The sequence below is a fragment of the Agelaius phoeniceus genome, chromosome 31 (genome assembly GCF_051311805.1).
Source record: "Agelaius phoeniceus isolate bAgePho1 chromosome 31, bAgePho1.hap1, whole genome shotgun sequence".
NCBI classification, from domain to species: domain Eukaryota; kingdom Metazoa; phylum Chordata; class Aves; order Passeriformes; family Icteridae; genus Agelaius; species Agelaius phoeniceus.
In genome coordinates this window covers 2030107-2051571 of record NC_135295.1, presented here as the reverse complement: position 1 = coordinate 2051571, position 21465 = coordinate 2030107, and the positions used below count along the sequence as shown (strand labels likewise).

Below are 21465 nucleotides of genomic sequence, written 5' to 3'. Positions count from 1 at the left end.
CTCCTTTTCCTTCCTCTTCTTCTTCTTAAACTTATGTGACACATTCCCACTAGTCTCCTTCATATCGATCCACTTCTACTTTGATGACATTTCCTTTTCAAATCTAACTGCCAATAAAATATTCCCTCTTCTATTTTACGGTTGCTGTTCACTTCCATTTTCAGTTTGCCCAGGAACACCATTTCCCCTCCCACTCCCAGAATTCCCCATTCCCAAGTGTCTTCATGACTCCTGACAAAGAGGCAAAGAGACAGAGATTGGATGCAGGAAAACTTTATTGTACCAAGGAGGGCAGGAGAGGCAGGGAGAGGGAGGGTGGGCAGGCTGGAGGCAGGCCGGGTGTCACGGGCTGCAGGAGGCCAGGGCAGCTTGTGCAGAGCTCAAGGTGTCCATGCTGGGCTGAGGCGGCGTCAGGGCCTTGGAGGCTGTTGCTGGTGGCTCTAGCAGGGCCCGCAGGTGTCCCAGAGCTTCTTGCTGTAGCGGGGCAGGGCGCAAGGGCTGCAGGCGGGAGCAGCGTAGGCTCTGCCAAAGGTGCAGAGGCCCCCCGAGGCCTGGGTGGCGCCGGCACCGTAGAGGCCGCCCAGCCCCAGGGAGCCGCCAAAGGCCGGTGCTCCGGAGGAGCCCACCACGGCCTGCTGGGGGAAGGAGCTGAGGATGGGGCCGGGGAAGGTGACCACCACGGGCGGGGGCTGGATGAAGGCAGAGGAGTCGGGGCACTGGCGGGCGCACAGCTCGTTGCAGCTCTCAGCGATGGGCTGGGGCACAGCCACGCTGGTCCTGGGCGGGCACAGCTCCGCGCTGGTCCTGGGTGGGCACAGGTCGTAGCAGGACATCTTGCAGTGGGATGCGAGGGTGCTCTGCAAGAGAGGGCAGCCATGGCAGGAGAGCAGCCCAGGGCAGCGCCCAAGGGGCCACAGGGGCTGGAGCAGGGAGCCGCCAGCAGAAGCGCTGGCACACTTACCCTTGTTCCTGGAGAGGAGAAGGTGGCCAGGGCACTGCTTGCTCCAGTCTGGCCCAGGCAGGGCTTTTATAACAGCCCCGGCATTGCTCAGCTCCAGCCTGGCCAATCTGCACAGGGGACACTCCCTCATGCTGCTGCTGCTGCTGCTGCTGCTGCTGACACCAGGGCTGTGCGGCCCCTGCCCCTCCCTGAGTCAACATCCCCCAGGTGCCAGCCCAGCACATCCCGCTGCCCCAGCCATCTTGTCCTTCCTGCCACGTCAGATCCTTGATAGCAGGGATGGCACCCAGCAATGGGCTGCAGGAGCACCTGTAATGGTCCCAATGGGTGGGGCAGGGCTGGAATCAGCTTGGGCCAGATGGACACCTCGACTTTTTGCCCTATGATGATCAGGCCTGACAGGAGTAGTTTTTGTTCCAAACCGCATGGAAGCCCCTGGGCTGACTGATTGCAGGATATGTGGTCGGGTTCTGCTGGGCTTTTCTGTGATGCGGAGATGCCCTCCATGGAGAAGACACCTGAAATTCCTGCCCAAGATTCTCCAGGCCTTTTCAGGAGTTGCCAGAGTCCATTGCTTTGTGCCATCCCTGCTATCAAGGATCTGACGTGGCAGGAAGGACAAGATGGCCGGGGCAGCGGGATGTGCTGGGCTGGCACCTGGGGGATGCTGACTCAGGGAGGGGCAGGGGCCGCACAGCCTTGGTGTCAGCAGCAGCAGCAGCAGCAGCAGCATCAGGGAGTGTCCCCTGTGCAGATTGGCCAGGCTGGAGCTGAGCAATGCCGGGGCTGCTATAAAAGCCCTGCCTGGGCCAGACTGGAGCAAGCAGTGCCCTGGCCACCTTCTCCTCTCCAGGAACAAGGGTAAGTGTGCCAGCGCTTCTGCTGGCGGCTCCCTGCTCCAGCCCCTGTGGCCCCTTGGGCGCTGCCCTGGGCTGCTCTCCTGCCATGGCTGCCCTCTCTTGCAGAGCACCCTCGCATCCCACTGCAAGATGTCCTGCTACGACCTGTGCCCACCCAGGACCAGCGCGGAGCTGTGCCCGCCCAGGACCAGCGTGGCTGTGCCCCAGCCCATCGCTGAGAGCTGCAACGAGCTGTGCGCCCGCCAGTGCCCCGACTCCTCTGCCTTCATCCAGCCCCCGCCCGTGGTGGTCACCTTCCCCGGCCCCATCCTCAGCTCCTTCCCCCAGCAGGCCGTGGTGGGCTCCTCCGGAGCACCGGCCTTTGGCGGCTCCCTGGGGCTGGGCGGCCTCTACGGCGCCGGCGCCACCCAGGCCTCGGGGGGCCTCTGCACCTTTGGCAGAGCCTACGCTGCTCCCGCCTGCAGCCCTTGCGCCCTGCCCCGCTACAGCAAGAAGCTCTGGGACACCTGCGGGCCCTGCTAGAGCCACCAGCAACAGCCCCCAAGGCCCTGACGCTGCCTCAGCCCAGCATGGACACCTTGAGCTCTGCACAAGCTGCCCTGGCCTCCTGCAGCCCGTGACACCCGGCCTGCCTCCGGCCTGCCCACCCTCCCTCTCCCTGCCTCTCCTGCCCTTCTTGCTACAATAAACTTTTCCTGCATCCAATCTCTGTCTCTTGGCCTCCTTTTGCCAAGTCACAAAGGCCACATGGAATGGGACGTTTTCAAGTGCTGGAGGGGAATTGCTGATGCTGGGATGGCCACAGGGAATGGAAAATCTAAGAGGAATGGTTAAGTTATACAGAAAATGTGAATGGTCATCGGAGGTTGAAGTGGAGATGAAATTGAAATCAGAGTGGAAGTGGAAGCATATGAAGGAGAACTTTGGGAAACAGAGATGTTAGAAGAGAGAGAACTAGGAGAAGGAGAATTAGACACAGGATGAGAAATAGAGGGAGAAGGAGGAGAAGGAGACGAGGAGGAGAAGGTGAAGGACAACGACAACAACAAGGTCAAGGACAAGGAAAAGCACAAGCACAAGGAATTCTGAGCATTCTGCCTGAAGAGAGACAGATCCCCCAACTTGCTGGCCATGAGACCAGGAGCTCTTACCCATGTGCAGTTGTGTTGGCCAAGAGTGGGGTTGGCAATGGAGCTTGGAGCCATTCCCGGGTAAAGGCTACCAGAGCTCCAGCCCGTCTGAGCCACCATGGCTCTGCTAAAGGATCTGGGCCTGAAGTCAAAGAGAGACTTCCCCATTACTCTTCCCTGTACATTAAATTTTCTTCTCTTCTAATCCTTCTCCTCCCCCTGCTACGTCTTAGCCTGTCATCTTAATATTTGTCCAAATCCTTCTTTCCCATCTTCTCTTTCTTCTTCTCCTTCTACTTCATCTTGTCTTTCTTCTTTGAATTCCCTTTCCTCTTCTTATCCTCCTTCTCCTCTTTCTTCTTCTTCTCTTCATCCTACTTCTCATTCCCTTTCTCCTTCTCAACCTTTTTGTTCTTCTTGTCCTACTTTCTTTCTTTCTTTCTTTCTTTCTTTCTTTCTTTCTTTCTTTCTTTCTTTCTTTCTTTCTTTCTTTCTTTCTTTCTTTCTTTCTTTCTTTCTTTCTTTCTTTCTTTCTTTCTTTCTTTCTTTCTTTCTTTCTTTCTTTCTTTCTTTCTTTCTTTCTTTCTTTCTTTCTTTCTTTCTTTCTTTCTTTCTTTCTTTCTTTCTTTCTTTCTTTCTTTCTTTCTTTCTTTCTTTCCTTCTTCTTTCTCTTTCTTCGTCTTCTCTTCATCCTACTTCTCCTTCCCCTTCTCCTTCTCCTCCTTCTCCGAAACAAACCGCTTCCAAAGATTAGCTATCTTTTGATTCGGACTCCATTTTGATTCCATTTCTTGCCCAAATTCCTCTCCTCGGACCCTGTCCTCCATCTCTTTCCCCTTCCCCTTCAGTCTTCCATTGCCCCAACCATCCCCAACACCATTTCCCCTCCCACTCTTGGAATTCCCCCTTCCCCAGGGATATCCATGACTCCAGCAAAGGAGGCAAAGAGACAGGGATTGGATGCAGGAAAACTTTATTGTACCAAGGAGGGCAGGAGAGGCAGGGAGAGAGCGGGTGGGCAGGCCGGAGGCAGGCCGGGTGTCACGGGCTGCAGGAGGCCAGGGCAGCTTGTGCAGAGCTCAAGGTGTCCATGCTGGGCTGAGGCGGCGTCAGGGCCTTGGAGGCTGTTGCTGGTGGCTCTAGCAGGGCCCGCAGGTGTCCCAGAGCTTCTTGCTGTAGCGGGGCAGGGCGCAAGGGCTGCAGGCGGGAGCAGCGTAGGCTCTGCCAAAGGTGCAGAGGCCCCCCGAGGCCTGGGTGGCGCCGGCGCCATAGAGGCCGCCCAGCCCCAGGGAGCCGCCAAAGGCCGGTGCTCCGGAGGAGCCCACCACGGCCTGCTGGGGGAAGGAGCTGAGGATGGGGCCGGGGAAGGTGACCACCACGGGCGGGGGCTGGATGAAGGCAGAGGAGTCGGGGCACTGGCGGGCGCACAGCTCGTTGCAGCTCTCAGCGATGGGCTGGGGCACAGCCACGCTGGTCCTGGGTGGGCACAGCTCCGTGCTGCTCCTTGGTGGGCACAGGTCGTAGCAGGACATCTTGCAGTGGGATGCGAGGGTGCTCTGCAAGAGAGGGCAGCCATGGCAGGAGAGCAGCCCCGGGCAGCACCCAAGGGGCCACAGGGGCCGGGGCTGGAGCAGGGAGCCGCCAGCAGAAGCGCTGGCACACTTACCCTTGTTCCTGGAGAGGAGAAGGTGGCCAGGGCACTGCTTGCTCCAGTCTGGCCCAGGCAGGGCTTTTATAGCAGCCCCGGCATTGCTCAGCTCCAGCCTGGCCAATCTGCACAGGGGACACTCCCTCATGCTGCTGCTGCTGCTGCTGCTGCTGCTGCTGACACCACGGCTGTGCGGCCCCTGCCCCTCCCTGAGTCAGCATCCCCCAGGTACCAGCCCAGCACATCCCACTGCCCCAGCCATCCTGTCCTTCCTGCCACATCAGATCCTTGATAGCAGGGATGGCACCCAGCAATGGGTTAGAGGAACACCTGTCAGAGGCTGGAGCATGAGGCACAGGAGTGGCAGGAACCTTCACCATGGAGGGCATCTGTGCATCACAGCACAGCCCAGCAGAACCAGACCCCATCTGCGTGGAGTCAGTGCCCAGGGGCTTCCAGGACACTGGGAACAAAGACTGCTCCTGTCAGGCTTGATCTTCATAGGCCAAAGAGCAGAGATGTCCATCTGGCCCAGGCTGATTCCAGCCCTGCCCCACCCATTTGGACCTTCAAAGTTCTTCCTGGAGCCCATTGCTGGGTGCCATCCCTGCTATCAAGGATCTGACGTGGCAGGAAGGACAAGATGGCTGGGGCAGCGGGATGTGCTGGGCTGGCACCTGGGGGATGCTGACTCAGGGAGGGGCAGGGGCCGCACAGCCCTGGTGTCAGCAGCAGCAGCATGAGGGAGTGTCCCCTGTGCAGATTGGCCAGGCTGGAGCTGAGCAATGCCGGGGCTGCTATAAAAGCCCTGCCTGGGCCAGACTGGAGCAAGCAGTGCCCTGGCCACCTTCTCCTCTCCAGGAACAAGGGTAAGTGTGCCAGCGCTTCTGCTGGCGGCTCCCTGCTCCAGCCCCTGTGGCCCCTTGGGCGCTGCCCGGGGCTGCTCTCCTGCCATGGCTGCCCTCTCTTGCAGAGCACCCTCGCATCCCACTGCAAGATGTCCTGCTACGACCTGTGCCCACCCAGGACCAGCGCGGAGCTGTGCCCGCCCAGGACCAGCGTGGCTGTGCCCCAGCCCATCGCTGAGAGCTGCAACGAGCTGTGCGCCCGCCAGTGCCCCGACTCCTCTGCCTTCATCCAGCCCCCGCCCGTGGTGGTCACCTTCCCCGGCCCCATCCTCAGCTCCTTCCCCCAGCAGGCCGTGGTGGGCTCCTCCGGAGCACCGGCCTTTGGCGGCTCCCTGGGGCTGGGCGGCCTCTACGGCGCCGGCGCCACCCAGGCCTCGGGGGGCCTCTGCACCTTTGGCAGAGCCTACGCTGCTCCCGCCTGCAGCCCTTGCGCCCTGCCCCGCTACAGCAAGAAGCTCTGGGACACCTGCGGGCCCTGCTAGAGCCACCAGCAACAGCCCCCAAGGCCCTGACGCCGCCTCGGCCCAGCATGGACACCTTGAGCTCTGCACAAGCTGCCCTGGCCTCCTGCAGCCCGTGACACCCGGCCTGCCTCCGGCCTGCCCACCCTCTCTCTCCCTGCCTCTCCTGCCCTTCTTGCTGCAATAAAGTTTTCCTGCATCCAATCTCTGTCTCTTTGCCTCTTTGTCAGGAGTCATGAAGACACTTGGGAATGGGGAATTCTGGGAGTGGGAGGGGAAATGGTGTTCCTGGGCAAACTGAAAATGGAAGTGAACAGCAACCGTAAAATAGAAGAGGGAATATTTTATTGGCAGTTAGATTTGAAAAGGAAATGTCATCAAAGTAGAAGTGGATCGATATGAAGGAGACTAGTGGGAATGTGTCACATAAGTTTAAGAAGAAGAAGAGGAAGGAAAAGGAGAAGGAGAAGGTGAAGGACAAGGACAAGGACAAGGACAAGGACAAGGACAAGGACAAGGACAAGGACAAGGCCGAGGCCGAGGCCAAAGACAAGGACAAGGAGCTCTGAGCATTCTGCCTCAAAACATACAAATACACTCTTGCAGGCCATGACACCAGGGGCCTTTCCAGACCTGCTGCCATGCTGGCAAAGAGTAGGACTGTTCCCAGAGCTGGGAGTCATCCAGGGGAAGAGGCTGTCAGAGCTCCAGCCCCTCTGTATCGATCTTGGCTTTGCTAAATGAGCATGGCCTGAAATCAGAAAGAAACTTGCCCATCCCTACACTCTATACATAAAATTTCCCCATCATCAGTTTCTTCTTTCTTTCTCTTTCTTTCTCGCTCTCTTTCTCTTTCTCTACTTCTTGCTCTTGTTGTTTTTTTATACTTCTTTGTCACATTCTGTCTCATTTTCTCTTTCTCCTTCTCCTTTTCGTCCTCCCTCTAGGCCAAAGCCTTCCAACGGTACTTTATCTTCTGATTCGCTTTCCCGTTCGATTTCATTTTCTTCTCTAGGTCACAATCCTCTGTCATCTTCCAATTTGTCCTTTCCATCCCCATCCCCTTCCATTTTCCACAGCCCCGATCATTCCCCAACACCATTTCCCTTCCCACTCACAGAATTCCCCCTTCCCCCAGGGATATCCATGACTCCAGGAAAGGAGGCAAAGAGACAGAGATTGGATGCAGGAAAACTTTATTGCAGCAAGAAGGGCAGGAGAGGCAGGGAGAGGGAGGGTGGGCACGCCAGAGGCAGGCCGGGTGTCACGGGCTGCAGGAGGCCAGGGCAGCTTGTGCAGAGCTCAAGGTGTCCATGCTGGGCTGAGGCGGCGTCAGGGCCTTGGGGGCTGTTGCTGGTGGCTCTAGCAGGGCCCGCAGGTGTCCCAGAGCTTCTTGCTGTAGCGGGGCAGGGCGCAAGGGCTGCAGGCGGGAGCAGCGTAGGCTCTGCCAAAGGTGCAGAGGCCCCCCGAGGCCTGGGTGGCGCCGGCGCCGTAGAGGCCGCCCAGCCCCAGGGAGCCGCCAAAGGCCGGTGCTCCAGAGGAGCCCACCACGGCCTGCTGGGGGAAGGAGCTGAGGATGGGGCCGGGGAAGGTGACCACCACGGGCGGGGGCTGGATGAAGGCAGAGGAGTCGGGGCACTGGCGGGCGCACAGCTCGTTGCAGCTCTCAGCGATGGGCTGGGGCACAGCCACGCTGGTCCTGGGCGGGCACAGCTCCGCGCTGGTCCTGGGTGGGCACAGGTCGTAGCAGGACATCTTGCAGTGGGATGCGAGGGTGCTCTGCAAGAGAGGGCAGCCATGGCAGGAGAGCAGCCCAGGGCAGCGCCCAAGGGGCCACAGGGGCTGGAGCAGGGAGCCGCCAGCAGAAGCGCTGGCACACTTACCCTTGTTCCTGGAGAGGAGAAGGTGGCCAGGGCACTGCTTGCTCCAGTCTGGCCCAGGCAGGGCTTTTATAGCAGCCCCGGCATTGCTCAGCTCCAGCCTGGCCAATCTGCACAGGGGACACTCCCTCATGCTGCTGCTGCTGCTGCTGCTGACACCAGGGCTGTGCGGCCCCTGCCCCTCCCTGAGTCAGCATCCCCCAGGTGCCAGCCCAGCACATCCCACTGCCCCAGCCATCTTGTCCTTCCTGCCACGTCAGATCCTTGATAGCTGGGATGGCACCCAGCAATGGGCTGCAGGAAGAATTTTAATGGTCCAAATGGGTGGGGCAGGGCTGGAATCAGCCTGGGCCAGATGGACATCTCTGCTCTTTGGCCTATGAAGGAGTCATCTTTGTTCCCAGTGTCCTGGAAGCCCCTGGGCACTGACTCCACGCAGATGGGGTCTGGTTCTGCTGGGCTGTGCTGTGATGCCACTCACAGCACAGGTGAAGGTTCCTGCCACTCCTGTGCCTCATGCTCCAGCCCCTGACAGGTGTTCCTCTAACCCATTGCTGGGTGCCATCCCTGCTATCAAGGATCTGACATGGCACGAAGGACAAGATCAGTTGGGCAGCGGGATGTGCTGGGCTGGCACCTGGGGGATGCTGACTCAGGGAGGGGCAGGGGCCGCACAGCCGTGGTGTCAGCAGCAGCAGCAGCAGCAGCAGCAGCAGCATGAGGGAGTGTCCCCTGTGCAGATTGGCCAGGCTGGAGCTGAGCAATGCCAGGGCTGCTATAAAAGCCCTGCCTGGGCCAGACTGCACCAAGCAGTGCCCTGGCCACCTTCTCCTGCTCGGGAACAAGGGTAAGTGTGCCAGCGCTTCTGCTGGCGGCTCCCTGCTCCAGCCCCTGTGGCCCCTTTGAGTGCTGCCCTGGGCTGCTCTCCTGCCATGGCTGCCCTCTCTTGCAGAGCACCCTCGCATCCCACTGCAAGATGTCCTGCTACGACCTGTGCCCACCCAGGAGCAGCACGGAGCTGTGCCCGCCCAGGACCAGCGTGGCTGTGCCCCAGCCCATCGCTGAGAGCTGCAACGAGCTGTGCGCCCGCCAGTGCCCCGACTCCTCTGCCTTCATCCAGCCCCCGCCTGTGGTGGTCACCTTCCCCGGCCCCATCCTCAGCTCCTTCCCCCAGCAGGCCGTGGTGGGCTCCTCCGGAGCACCGGCCTTTGGCGGCTCCCTGGGGCTGGGCGGCCTCTACGGCGCCGGCGCCACCCAGGCCTCGGGCGGCCTCTGCACCTTTGGCAGAGCCTACGCTGCTCCCGCCTGCAGCCCTTGCGCCCTGCCCCGCTACAGCAAGAAGCTCTGGGACACCTGCGGGCCCTGCTAGACTCATCCTGGCCTCTTTTTTATCTGTCAGCAATGGAAGAATCTAGAAGTTGTTAATCTCCATTTTTCCGCCATTACTGTTTCCTTTTAAAGTTGTCTTTTCCTATGTTTAGTATTTTACTTTGTCTCCCGTGTGAAGGTCTAATCTCTAATGATGTCTTTTGTGAATTTATTATGTATAAAAATTTCATTGTTCTTTACCTATCTTTGACCTTTATTGCCTATGTCAACCTCATGTCATATTTGCATTTATTCAGCTCTGCTTCTTGACAACTGAATGACTTAATAGATTTATCTTTATTTTTTCAATTGTCTTTGTACCTCTCCTTTTCCGATGGTTTCTTTTGTACTCTCTGTGATTTATTCAAGTTGTTCCTGCAATAAATCTTTTATGCATCGAACTTTTGCGTTTTCATCTTTAGTCATTTTAAAATATGCTGAGTACTCACTTGAGGCCTTACGTGCTCATAACAGAGCTATTCAGCTTGACCATTTCTGGTTGTTTAAGTGTCTGGAGGGCCACTGGAGAGGGCCTGGGAGTGCTGGAGCCACTCTGAGAGGAGCAGCCTGCCCTGGATGACACAAAAGGGAAAGTAATGGCAGGGCAGGGCCTGGCCTGGCCAAACCCAGCGTCTACGAACGATCTGATCAGGGCTGAGGTGCCTGGCAGCTCCTCCCTGCTTTGGGTGCTGTTAATCAGCCCTGGGACATGCAAGGGCTACAAAACAGCGAGCAGAGATCATTGCTCAGTGCTTCCCAAGTGCTCTCGCAACCCTTGTTCCTCAGAAAGTCTGCACTTAGAGGGTTTTTTTTCCTCACAAGAATCTTCCAAATAAATTTTGAAGTCCAGAGAATGCTGAAATCGTGGTGTTTTTAATACAAAGTGGAGAGAGGTAATCACAGAATCATGGAATGGTTGGGGTGGGAAGGGATCTTAAAATCATCTCGTTCCACGCCCTAACATGGGCAGGCACAGCTTCCACCAGCCCAGGTTGCTGCAAGCCCTGTCCAGCCTGACCTTGGACACTGCCAGGGATGGGACAGCCATGGAATATCCTGTGCCAGGGCCTCCCCACACTCTCAGGGAAGAATTTATCCCCCAGATCCCATCTACACCTCCTCCCTGTCCCTCTGAATACATTCCCCCTTTTCCTGTCACCCCATCCCATGGGAATTGTCTCTCCCCATGTTTCTTGTAGCTCCTTCAGGTCCTGCAAGGCCACAGTGAGGTCGCCTCAGAGCTTCCCCTTCTCCCAACAGAATAATCCCAGTTCTCTCAGCCTTTCCTCCCAGCAGAGCTGCTCCATCCCTCAGATCATCCCGGAGCCTCCTCTGGGCTCTCTCCAGCAGCTCCAGCTCCTCCCTGGGCTGGGATCCAGGGCTGGAGCAGCTCTGCAGGTGAGGTCTCACCTGAGCAGGGCAGAATCTCCCCTCCCCTGCTGCCCACAGGGGTTTTGATGCAGCCCATCAAAAGGGCTTGGATTTGAAGGGAGTTTGTGCCAGGGATGAGGCACAACTTGCTCTGACTGTCAGATTTTCATAAAATATAAATCAAGGCAAGGAAATCCCCCCCAGGCTGGGAGATGTGGGAACCACTCAATCCCTTTCTGTGCTTGGAGAATAATTTTTTTCCTTCCCCTGCAGAAAATACAGGGGAACTTGTTGGGGCAACAAACAAAACACAAACCTAAACCCAAATCCTTTTTCACCTGCAGAGGAAATGAAAATATTTGCGTGAAACCAATATTTGGACCACAACGACCAGTTTTCAGGATAGGAATTCAGAGCAGATTTCTGGGGAGATTTCTCAGGAATTACAAGAAGGGTCTGTAAAATGCACTGGATGCAGGTGAAGACCTAAAAGTTGTGCTCTGAAAAATCACCCAAAAAAGGTATAAAAACACAAATATTTATTTTTTAATGGAAAATATAGCTTGAAATTAGGGAAATACAGCAAAGGTGGAATCTTAAACTCACAGAGGATTCAACCACAGATATGGACAGGATTCTTTTTTAAAGAAGGAAAAGAAGAGCTGCATTAATCATTAACCCTTGACTTCCAATGGCACAAATAATGATTTAATTAAAGTAATGGCAGGCACCACCTTGTTTCCTGCACATTAAAGCAGCTGGGGTTGTGTAAGAGTGAAATGTCTAAATCACTCATGTCATACAACACCGAACATTAGCTGGGTTGAACAGCAGATAATGAATGTTTGTGAAATCATTACAAAGTGTTTTTCTCAAGAAGGGCCAGAACACTCTTGATAAGAGATTGCACCCAGGACATTAAAGAACAACCTTGAGCTGCCTCTTTGGTTTTTCCTCAAAATTGGAATCACAGGACTTGATATGGGAACATTCAGCACCATTGACCCTTTTAAAGCTGAATTTAATTTTCCACTAACACCTTCTTAGTTAAACAAAGTGATTTTTATGTGGGATTGATTCCAAGCCTTCCTCTCAATGGAAAATTATTGGGGAATTGCTGAGTGCCCTGGATGATCTCAGCAGATATTCATGACCCCTCAAATCCATCTCTGACCAACAAAGTCTCTTTAATTAGGGCTGGAAAACACATTTATTCCTGGGTAGTTCTGGAATAAGCTGGTTTCTGCTTCTAATTAATTTATCAGATAATTTTAAAGGGCTGTTAAGGAAAAATGTCCATGTCAGCCAAAGATGAGTCTTACAAAATCTTGGAGCAGACAAGCTCATGACAAGATTGTAAAGGAAGAAGCAACATGTGGAGTCAGCTTAATGAACATGGTAATTCACTATTAGAGGTGAGGTCACTGTAATGATGCCAGGAGTTGCCAGCACCAATTAAGACCCAAGATTAAAGTAATCAGGGTGGTGAAACTCCGACATCACACGATAGGAGAATGTGAATGAAATCAGAACTGCCACAAACTCCAAACTTTTGTGACTCAAAGCTGGTAAACAATTTATTTCAGGCAGAACCCCCAGTCCAAGCAAGATTCCAAGCCCTCTGGAATGTTGGGATCCTCTATATAAGCTCCAGTGCCTGGGTCCATCCAGACACTTCTCACAGCTCATTCGCCTTGAGGAGCTAAGTGAGTATGAATTTTTAATTTCTTTATATTTATTTAATCAGACCCTGTACCAGAGCAGTTGTGGAAGATTCCTCTAGGAATGCTGAGATTTAGAACAGCTTTACATCATTTCTGTCTGGAATCACTCTTAATGAAAACAGTGGGAAATGTGGGATTTGGGAGTTCCCAGATCTTCCTAACTTCCCAACTTTAGGGAAGTTAATGGGAGATGGGATTGGGGTTTTTATATTGTTCTTCAGGGTAGACATTTCCAAAAGCTGAATGACACAACCATGTGAGGCCAAACAAAGATCAGCCTATGACGTCTGGTCATTCTGAGGATGGTTTTACACAGGAATTTTTTTATTGAGGTGCTCAGTGGGTGTTGACCATGACGATCAAGGCTGAACATAAATCACAATACAGTCATTTCGCTCATGTTGAAAATTTCTCTCATCATCTTCTCAGTTTTTATAGTTTTTACGTCTCTATCTGTTGCAAACCAACCCTGAGCCCGGGAGGATGTCCTGCTATGGCCCCTTGGCCAGGACAGACAGAGCCAGGCTGGGCACAGGGACTGGGTCAGGGATTGTGAGGACTGGGGATGTGGGGGTCAGGGCTCTGAGGGGGCTGCAGGGCACAGGGGCAGTGCTGGGCAGGGTGGGCAAGGCTGTGTGACTTTGGTCACTCAGGGTTTGTGGCAAGTCTGCGAGCAGGCCACTGCTGAATTGGGAGATCACCCTGTCTGTTCTAACCCGTGTTTTTCTGAATTCCCTTTCAGCCTCATCTCTCTCACTCCAAGATGTCCTGCTATGACCTGTGCCCACCCAGGACCAGCGTGGCTGTGCCCCAGCCCATCGCTGAGAGCTGCAACGAGCTGTGCGCCCGCCAGTGCCCCGACTCCTCTGCCTTCATCCAGCCCCCGCCCGTGGTGGTCACCTTCCCCGGCCCCATCCTCAGCTCCTTCCCCCAGCAGGCCGTGGTGGGCTCCTCCGGAGCACCGGCCTTTGGCGGCTCCCTGGGGCTGGGCGGCCTCTACGGCGCCGGCGCCACCCAGGCCTCGGGGGGCCTCTGCACCTTTGGCAGAGCCTACGCTGCTCCCGCCTGCAGCCCTTGCGCCCTGCCCCGCTACAGCAAGAAGCTCTGGGACACCTGCGGGCCCTGCTAGAGCCACCAGCAACAGCCCCCAAGGCCCTGCTGCTGCCTCAGCCCAGCATGGACACCTTGAGCTCTGCACAAGCTGCCCTGGCCTCCTGCAGCCCGTGACACCCGGCCTGCCTCCGGCCTGCCCACCCTCCCTCTCCCTGCCTCTCCTGCCCTCCTTGCTACAATAAAGTTTTCCTGCATCCAATCCCTGTCTCTTTGCCTCCTTTTTCCAAATGACAAAGACCCAAGGGCCTTGGCCAAGTGAGGAACTCCTGGCCTCTCCTCCCTGCACAAGAGGGAATATCCCCCCAGAGGAAAACAAGGACAAATAAAAAACAGAGAGACTTTTGTACTACACCAACAGGGCTTTAATGTCAGAGGGAAGAACAACAAACAAGGGCAGGGAATCCAAGCGATCCCAGGGGCAGCAGGGGTTGCAGAACTTGGGTTCTGGGAGCAGGGACCAGCTCAGAACCAGGATAAGCCAGGGATGGAGGGGTCTGGGCACAGAGAGGGGATGAAGGGCTCAGGGAATCCCGAGGGAATGGAGGGCTCAGGGAATCCCACGGGGATGGAAGGCTCAGGGAATCCTGAGGGCATGGAGGGCTCAGGGCACCCCCAGGGCTGCTGGGCATGCTCAGCTGCCACTGTCAGCGCCTCCTGCCCGGTGTCCCCATGGCCCGGGCCAGGCTCCCGGGCTGGCGCTGCCTCTGGGGCCTGGCACTGCCTGGGGGGCTTTAGAAAACCCCACAGCTCCCGCGGCGGGACCTGCCCCATCTCTGGGAGCCAGGCAGGGAATAGCCCAGGCCCCGTGAGGAGAAGCCGGAGCTGTAGGACCTCCCGCAATTGCCAAAGGAGCCCCCATAGCCCCCAAGGGAGCCCCCATAGCCCCCAAAGGAGCCCCCATAGCCCCCAAAGGAGCCCCCATAGCCAGTGTCACCTCCATAGCCCAGGGAACGGCCGTAGCCAAGGGAGCCCCCATATCCCAGGGAGTCCCCATAGCCCTGGGAGCCCCCATATCCCAGGGAGTCCCCATAGCCCTGGGAGCCCCCATAGCTTCCACAGCTTCCCAGGCCAAAGGAGCCCCCATAACCCCGGGAGCCCCCATATCCAAGGGAGCCCCCATAGCCTGAGAAACTCCCATAGCCCCGGGAGCTCCCATAGCCCCCATAGCCCAGGGAGCCCCCATAACCTCCAGACCCAAAGGAGCCCCCATAGCCAGAGGAACCCCCCAAGGCCAGGGGGCCCCCATAACCCCCAGATCCTCCCAGCCCAAAGGAGCCCCCGTAGCCCTGGGAGCTGCGGGAACTGAAGGAACGCCCCAGCAAGGCTGGGCCCGACGATCCCACAACGCTCTCCTGGGGGCAGGTGCTGAGCACGGGGCCTGGGATGGTCACCACCACCGGCGGGGGCAGGATCAGGGCTCTGGACTCGGGGCACTGCTGCACACACGGCTCGTTGGAGCTCTCGGCGATGGGCCGGGGGCAGCTGACGCCGCAGGACTCGCTGGAGTAGGACATCCTTCTCTGCTGGGAGGCTGCAACGCACAGCAGGAGAAAGGTTTCAGATCCAGAAATTTCTACCTGACTCTGCCTGTGCTTTGCCTTGGAAAATGTGAGAGAGCCCGGAGTTTGTTGCTTTCTAAATCTGACCCTCATCTGAGCACAAAAATCACATTCTAGACTCTGGCTGCTGTCAAGGTCCCCAAGATGTCACGCACAGATGAAAACATCTGGTGTCATCTCTGGGTGACACTTCTTACACTGTGGGAAAACTGGTTTTTTCTCTTTATAAATTTATTAAGTCCGACTGAAATCTAGCAATGTATCTATAGGAAGTTAAGAATTGTCAGATACAAAGCAGCAGTTTCTGTAATTTCATATCCTTTCCCAAGTAGCCCTCAGCTTCCAAACCAGAACATTTTCCCTTATATTCCCACAAAGTGGGAATGATCACTCGGATATTTTTAAATTTTGCAGCCACGCATTGCACCTAAAATGCCTGGAAATGGATATTCCAAGTGGCATAGTGAAAATTCACATTTTATTCTACAGCAGCCTTGTCAGATCCACAATTTTTAAATCTGCCAATCCATAACATCAAAGAATTGGATGGGGAAATAGAAGGATAGAGAAGGATAGAGGAGCTCAAATCGGACTTACCCTGTTCACCAAGGTGAATAACTCAGGAGATGCGGATGGAGAGGCTCGGAGTGGTGGCAGCTTTTATACATTTCCCAAAGTGCTTACAAGGACAAAACGCCCTCTGTGCCTCCGGTCCCACACAGAACAACCCTCACATGGAGGGATTTAATTCTGCTGGCTTTGCACTGCCACTCCCCACGCGCAAAAAACGGGCGTGAGGCCATGTCAGGACAGACTTGAGGGCATCGAGCTGGTGAAAGATGAGGTAATAATCCCCATCACGAGAGCCGTCTTTGGGTTCGATGAGTTCAGATTAATTAACTTCGTCTTTTAAAATTCAAGTGAATCCCGTGAAAAATCCACGGGAGCTGCACAAAAAGAGGGAGACGGATAAGAAAAATGAAGAAAATATCAATTATCTCCAAATGCTTTAGGAATGTGAGGGGTTTTTATCTGTGTTTGCAGCTCAAATGCCATTAATCACTCAACTATTCCAAGTTGGGCTCCATTGCTCCGTCGCCTGCTGGCTTTGGAATGTCACGGAGGCAGCGACACTTGGGGGATGTTCCAGATCCTTCCAGGACCATCAGGGGCTTTGTCAGCGCCCACAGGAAATTCATATTTGGTGTGTTAGGCACGAACACGGAAATGTCAGCGCCCAAAAGTGGGGCAGGAGCGTCAGTTCAGAGACGCGTGAGCTGAGCGCTCTGTGTCATGAGGCACAATTTCATGGACAAAATATTTACAGGTGAAACTCCAAGAACTGAGACTTTAGAACATCAGTTTGAGACCCCTTTTTTGCAGAACATTGATAGTTAAGCCTGAAAACTCAGATAATTTGCAGTCAGGCTTTAATTTCTCCCTTAAAATTTAAGATATTTCAGCAAAATGCTGCCTCATAAATTAAGAAGAAGCTGCACTTGATATGGCAGATGATGTACTTGTCACAGTCATCCCAAACATGTTAACAGGTAATAAAATAAAGAATTTGACCTCAGGAATGAAAATTAAATCATTGCCAGCACTGAAATTATTAATCAAATGCTGATTAAGGAATCAAGAGGAGTGACATTGATTGATATTTTTAAATGATGCCGTTTCATAACAAGGGAGCTCCTAACTCAGAACAAATCCTCATAACTCCCAGCCTCCATTTAATGGGATAATAACAGAAATTGCAAGCACTGACTATTAATGAGTATTTGTGAGGCAGCTTAAAGTCATTATCCTCCAGTACCTCTCATTATTATCAGCAAATCCTGATGACACTTCACAAACAGAGCTATTTTACAATTTAGAGGTAATTTATTGCCTCGCTTTTGCAATGTCATAAAATTAGAAAACAATTGCAAGAGGAAAGAAAATAAATAACTGCAGGATGTCCCAGACTCACCCTAATGAAATATATTTTTATTTTATTACTACAATATATTTTTATTTTATTACTACTTTATTAAATTCTTTTTTTTCTGTAGTGGTCAGTACTTCAGGGTTGAGAGGAAAGAAAATTAAGATTTTTAATGTATTTCAAACTGAACTTCTGGAAGCTGAGATTTCAAATGAAATAATGAAATATTTGGAATTAGCTTAAGGCCGAGGCCTCCTCTGGCTGTACCAATTTCTGCCTCTTTGGGAACAACTTTTACAGGTCTCTACTCAGCTACCAGGAGAATTCATGTCCTCTCAGAGCCACGATTTTAGGTCCAGTTGGGTGAACTCCACCTGGTGAAGGTGGCACCACAAAGGGCTCCACACCATGGTTACCGTGGCCATTAAAATGTCCCAATTTAACGGGACATTAAAATTGGACTGAAGCAGGACCGGCTTTAACCAATGACCCCATGACCACCCTGCAGCCCCAAGTTCCCCAAATCCCCTCGGATCGCCCTCAGAGGGAGCTGATTGCCATCAGCGGTTGTGTCACAGCCACACGAGTTTGGGAGGGACATTGCTGAGGTGACAGAATGGAAGCACCCACTGTGGCGTTGGTTTTGTAATAAACGAGGATGGGAGGCTCAGAGAGTGGCTTTGAGGAGGATATAAAAGCTCACATCACCCACAGCCCTTCATCCACTGCTCCTGTTCCCATCCCTGCAGCGAACAAGGTAAGCGGCGGCACTGATCCCCATAAAATCTGAATTACTGCATAAAGTCAATGTTGCTTCTTTCCTCTTCCTCTTGGCTTCTTTCTCACTGGCCATACACCTTTGACTGAGTTGCTACAAGTTTGTTTAATTTATCCAGCACAGAATTTCTCTTGCAAGGATGATCATGGTGAGACGAGGGCTAATACAATAATGAGATTTCTTTGAATGTATCTGTTTCCCTCTGATATTTCACACGCAGAGTTTAATTTCGATTCTCCTCAGCCAGTTTAGCTTTAAAGTCCTTTCTGCTGTGCGTTGCAGCCTCCCAGCAGAGAAGGATGTCCTACTCCAGCGAGTCCTGTGGCGTCAGCTGCCCCCAGCCCATCGCCGAGAGCTCCAACGAGCCGTGTGTGCAGCAGTGCCCCGAGTCCAGAGCCCTGATCCTGCCCCCGCCGGTGGTGGTGACCATCCCAGGCCCCGTGCTCAGCACCTGCCCCCAGGAGAGCGTTGTGGGATCGTCGGGCCCAGCCTTGCTGGGGCGTTCCTTCAGTTCCCGCAGCTCCCAGGGCTACGGGGGCTCCTTTGGGCTGGGAGGATCTGGGGGTTATGGGGGCCCCCTGGCCTTGGGGGGCTCCTCTGGCTGTGGGGGCTCCTTTGGGTCTGGAGGTTATGGGGGCTCCCAGGGGAATTGGAGCTCCTTTGGGCGGGGACCTTATGGAGGTTCCCAAGGCTATGGGGGCTCCTTTGGTTTAGGAGGCTCCCGTGGCTATAGGGGCTCCTTTGGGTCTGGAGGTTATGGGGGCTCCCTGGGCTATGGGGGCTATGGGAGCTCCCGGGGCTATGGGGGTTTCTCAGGCTATGGGGGCTCCCTTGGATATGGGGGGTCCCGGGGCTATGGGGGCTCCTTTGGCCTGGGAAGCTGTGGGGGCTATGGGGGCTCCCAGGGCTATGGGGACTCCCTGGGATATGGGGGCTCCCTTGGCTACGGCCGTTCCCTGGGCTATGGAGGTGACACTGGCTATGGGGGCTCCTTTGGGGGCTATGGGGGCTCCTTTGGGGGCTATGGGGGCTCCCTTGGGGGCTATGGGGGCTCCTTTGGCAATTGCGGGAGGTCCTACAGCTCCGGCTTCTCCTCACGGGGCCTGGGCTATTCCCTGCCTGGCTCCCAGAGATGGGGCAGGTCCCGCCGCGGGAGCTGTGGGGTTTTCTAAAGCCCCCCAGGCAGTGCCAGGCCCCAGAGGCAGCGCCAGCCCGGGAGCCTGGCCCGGGCCATGGGGACACCGGGCAGGAGGCGCTGGCAGTGGCAGCTGAGTGTGCCCAGCAGCCCTGGGTGCGCCCTGAGCCCTCCATCCCCTCTGGATTCCCTGAGCCCTCCATCCCCTCAGGATTCCCTGAGCCCTCCATCCCCTCGGGATTCCCTGAGCCCTTCATCCCCTCTCTGTGCCCGGACCCCTCCATCCCTGGCTTATCCTGGTCCTGAGCTGGTCCCTGCTCCCAGAGCACGAATTCTGCAACCCCTGCTGCCCCTGGGATCTTTTGGATTCTCTGCCCTTGGTTGTTGCTCTTCTCTCTGACATTAAAGCCCTGTTGGTGTTGCACAAAAGCCTCTCTGGTTTTTATTTGCCCTTTATTTTTTCCTCCGGGAGCAGAACTCCCCGGCGTGCTGAGAGTTCCTTATCACAGGATCTACTCTGCTCCCCGTGTTTGAAATGTGGAATGGGAGTTTAATTGGGGTATTTAACACGATGTTGAGGAATGTTTGTTTAGCAATTTGCCCGTCATTAACTTCCCCGAGGTTCTGAGTAATTGTTCTTGCTCTGAGGACTCCTGGTGACACCCCAGGCCCCTCAATCACCACATCGCTTAGCAAACAATTAAGACATAATTGCAGCGTTCCTAAGCTAGCAGGACGACAAGGGAAGGACGAGACCTAAGTTTTCATTTTGTGTACGTTGGGTTTTGAAAGTTCTGCCTGGGTTTGTTCAGCCTGAGGAAGAGAAAATCCGGGGTGACTTCATTTCACCTTCCAGTGTCTCAAGGAGCCGACAAGAAATACGGGGAGAAATTATTTCCAAAGGCCTGGAGGGACAGGACGAGGGGGAGCGTGTTCAAATTTATGGAGAGGAGGTTTAGATGGGATACTGGGAATAAATTAAATAAAGTTTTGTCCGTAAAGATGCTTTAGATTTCCCACCATTTCCCCCCCATTTCTTGCTAACCAGGAGTGATTATTTCATATTGATCTTTCAGAAATGAGCAGAAGGGAAAACATTCCCCCCCAAAAAAGGATATTACTCATTGTTTATATTTCTCTAACTCCTCAGTGATTAGCGTGGTGTAACTTAAATGCAGATCTGCTTGGTACTCACAATTTAAATGCACAGGCAAATTTCTGCCAGAGAAGGCTCCAAAGAGAAAGAGAGAGAAGGAACATTGCAAACCACAAATTGTGATGCGCCATCTATTTAATGAGCAAGAAGTGGAATTAAAAAAAAATACAGCAAAAGAAAGCAGAAGGGTTGAATACAGAAGGATTGGATAAGGGATTAAAATTCATCACCCATTTCCAGGCAGTGCTTTACAGCTGGACACCCAGCGACAATCGAGTGACATTTTTCACCTCCCTGATTGCACAGAAAGGCATCAAATGGGGAAAGCCAAGCTCCTGCAGCGCCGGGAGCTCGGGGCAAAGCCGAGGGGGTCAGCAAGCGGGTGGGCACGGGCTCAGTCCTGCATCCGATCACGCTTTCCTGCATCCGATCGCGCTTTCCTGCATCCAATCGCGTTTCCATCTCCTGCTCGTCCCTTCCCGCGGCTCCCTCAGGGCCCGCAGCGGTTGGAGCGCCTGTAGGACCTCCCGTAGAGCCCCCCCAAACCCGAGTACCCCAAACTGCCGAGCCCCGAGGAGCTGCCCGAGTTGATGGGGACGCCCCCGGCGCTCAGAGCATCCCCGACGGCCGCGGACGCCGAGGATCCCACGGCGGTGTTCTGCGGGAAGGAGCTGAGGATGGGCCCGGGCAGGGTGACCACCACGGGCGAGGGCTGGATCACGTAGGTGGAGTCCTGGCACTGCCGGACACAGGGCTCGTTGCAGCTGTTGGCCAGCGGCGTGGGGCCGCAGGAGGTGGGGGCGCAGAGGTCGTAGCAGGACATGGCTGTGGGGTGAGAGTCTGGAAGGCAGGGAGCTCTGGAATGCAAGGAACCAGGTGTAATTAGCCGCGTAATGAAGCTGCTGTGGTGATGGAGAGCGCGAGGAGTGAGTGGGGAAGGGAAGGAGGGGTTGGGTCTGGGGTTGAAAGGGGATTTCAGTGAAGCTCAGAGCTCTCCACACACTCTGCAAAGGGCAGCTCCAGCTCCTACTGAGCGCTCCTTCCCCACCACGCTCCTCCTGCAGCCCTGAAATAAGTGGGGAGGTGAGGGAGCAGGCGGTCAGGAAAGCAAGGAGAAACTGTGCCCCAAAACAGAGGGAAAAATAAAAAATAAAAATTATAAAATTTTAAAATTTAAAAAAAAAAAAAAAACCAAGACCAAAAAAAAAAAAAAATAGCCCCAACAAACTCCTCAGCAGAAATTTCACGGTGAGGCCTTGGCCCAGATGGGTCTGATCAAGGGAGTTCAGGGAATCTCGCTCTGGAGACGTTCAGACCCTCGTGCCCAGGAGTGTCCCTCTCTCCAGAGTCATTCCAAACCCGCTTGGAGGCTTTCCTGTGTCACCTGCCCCAGGAGATCTCCAGAGGTCCCTTCCAACCCCGAATATTTTGTGATTCCATCCCGAGAGACAAAAGCTCTGCGCGGATACCCCAAATCCGCTCCCAG

General features: G+C 54.6%; 4 protein-coding genes and 6 pseudogenes across 4 annotated transcripts; 5 read left to right on the top strand and 5 right to left on the bottom strand.

The window, feature by feature from the left end:
* Positions 1-440: 440 nt before the first annotated feature.
* On the bottom strand, positions 441-877 carry LOC129132119 (feather keratin pseudogene; annotated as a pseudogene).
* Positions 878-1906: 1029 nt separating this feature from the next.
* On the top strand, positions 1907-2343 carry LOC129132120 (feather keratin pseudogene; annotated as a pseudogene).
* A 1747-nt stretch (positions 2344-4090) lies between these two features.
* Positions 4091-4527, bottom strand: LOC129132282 (feather keratin pseudogene; annotated as a pseudogene).
* A 1025-nt stretch (positions 4528-5552) lies between these two features.
* Positions 5553-5989, top strand: LOC129132121 (feather keratin pseudogene; annotated as a pseudogene).
* Positions 5990-7330: 1341 nt separating this feature from the next.
* On the bottom strand, positions 7331-7767 carry LOC129132122 (feather keratin pseudogene; annotated as a pseudogene).
* A 798-nt stretch (positions 7768-8565) lies between these two features.
* LOC129132124 (feather keratin pseudogene) lies at positions 8566-9217 on the top strand (annotated as a pseudogene).
* Positions 9218-13074: 3857 nt separating this feature from the next.
* LOC129132154 (scale keratin-like) lies at positions 13075-13440 on the top strand. The gene has a single exon (XM_054651167.2). It carries the CDS (start codon positions 13075-13077, stop codon positions 13438-13440), a length of 366 nt encoding a protein of 121 aa, XP_054507142.1.
* A 715-nt stretch (positions 13441-14155) lies between these two features.
* LOC129132153 (uncharacterized) lies at positions 14156-14938 on the bottom strand. The gene is made up of 2 exons (XM_077191899.1): positions 14674-14938; positions 14156-14610 (listed from the first exon to the last, which is right to left on the bottom strand). The coding sequence occupies exons 1-2, from the start codon at positions 14936-14938 to the stop codon at positions 14156-14158; spliced, it is 720 nt and encodes a 239-aa protein (XP_077048014.1).
* A 2465-nt stretch (positions 14939-17403) lies between these two features.
* Positions 17404-18860, top strand: LOC143696203 (uncharacterized). Its single transcript, XM_077191898.1, has 3 exons — positions 17404-17476; positions 17971-18252; positions 18442-18860. Exons 1-3 carry the CDS (start codon positions 17404-17406, stop codon positions 18858-18860), a joined length of 774 nt encoding a protein of 257 aa, XP_077048013.1.
* Positions 18861-20358: 1498 nt separating this feature from the next.
* On the bottom strand, positions 20359-20815 carry LOC143696225 (feather beta keratin-like). Its single transcript, XM_077191943.1, has one exon. The coding sequence runs from the start codon at positions 20800-20802 to the stop codon at positions 20470-20472; it is 333 nt and encodes a 110-aa protein (XP_077048058.1). The 5' UTR covers positions 20803-20815; the 3' UTR covers positions 20359-20469.
* Between the last annotated feature and the right edge of the window lie 650 nt (positions 20816-21465).

What these genes read in the sequence shown, in the direction of transcription:
- LOC129132153 (XM_077191899.1), bottom strand. Translation starts at nt 14,938, where the DNA reads ATGTCCTACTCCAGCGAGTCCTGCGGCGTCAGCTGCCCCCGGCCCATC. An exon ending in TGGGCTGGGAGGATCTGGGG is followed by an intron (nt 14,611 to 14,673) that starts GTTATGGGGGCC and finishes TTGGGTCTGGAG; the next exon opens with GTTATGGGGGCTCCCTGGGC.
- LOC129132154 (XM_054651167.2), top strand. Translation starts at nt 13,075, where the DNA reads ATGTCCTGCTATGACCTGTGCCCACCCAGGACCAGCGTGGCTGTGCCC.
- LOC143696203 (XM_077191898.1), top strand. Translation starts at nt 17,404, where the DNA reads ATGACCACCCTGCAGCCCCAAGTTCCCCAAATCCCCTCGGATCGCCCT. An exon ending in GGAGCTGATTGCCATCAGCG is followed by an intron (nt 17,477 to 17,970) that starts GTTGTGTCACAG and finishes TGTGCGTTGCAG; the next exon opens with CCTCCCAGCAGAGAAGGATG. An exon ending in TGGGCTGGGAGGATCTGGGG is followed by an intron (nt 18,253 to 18,441) that starts GTTATGGGGGCC and finishes TTGGGTCTGGAG; the next exon opens with GTTATGGGGGCTCCCTGGGC.
- LOC143696225 (XM_077191943.1), bottom strand. Translation starts at nt 20,802, where the DNA reads ATGTCCTGCTACGACCTCTGCGCCCCCACCTCCTGCGGCCCCACGCCG.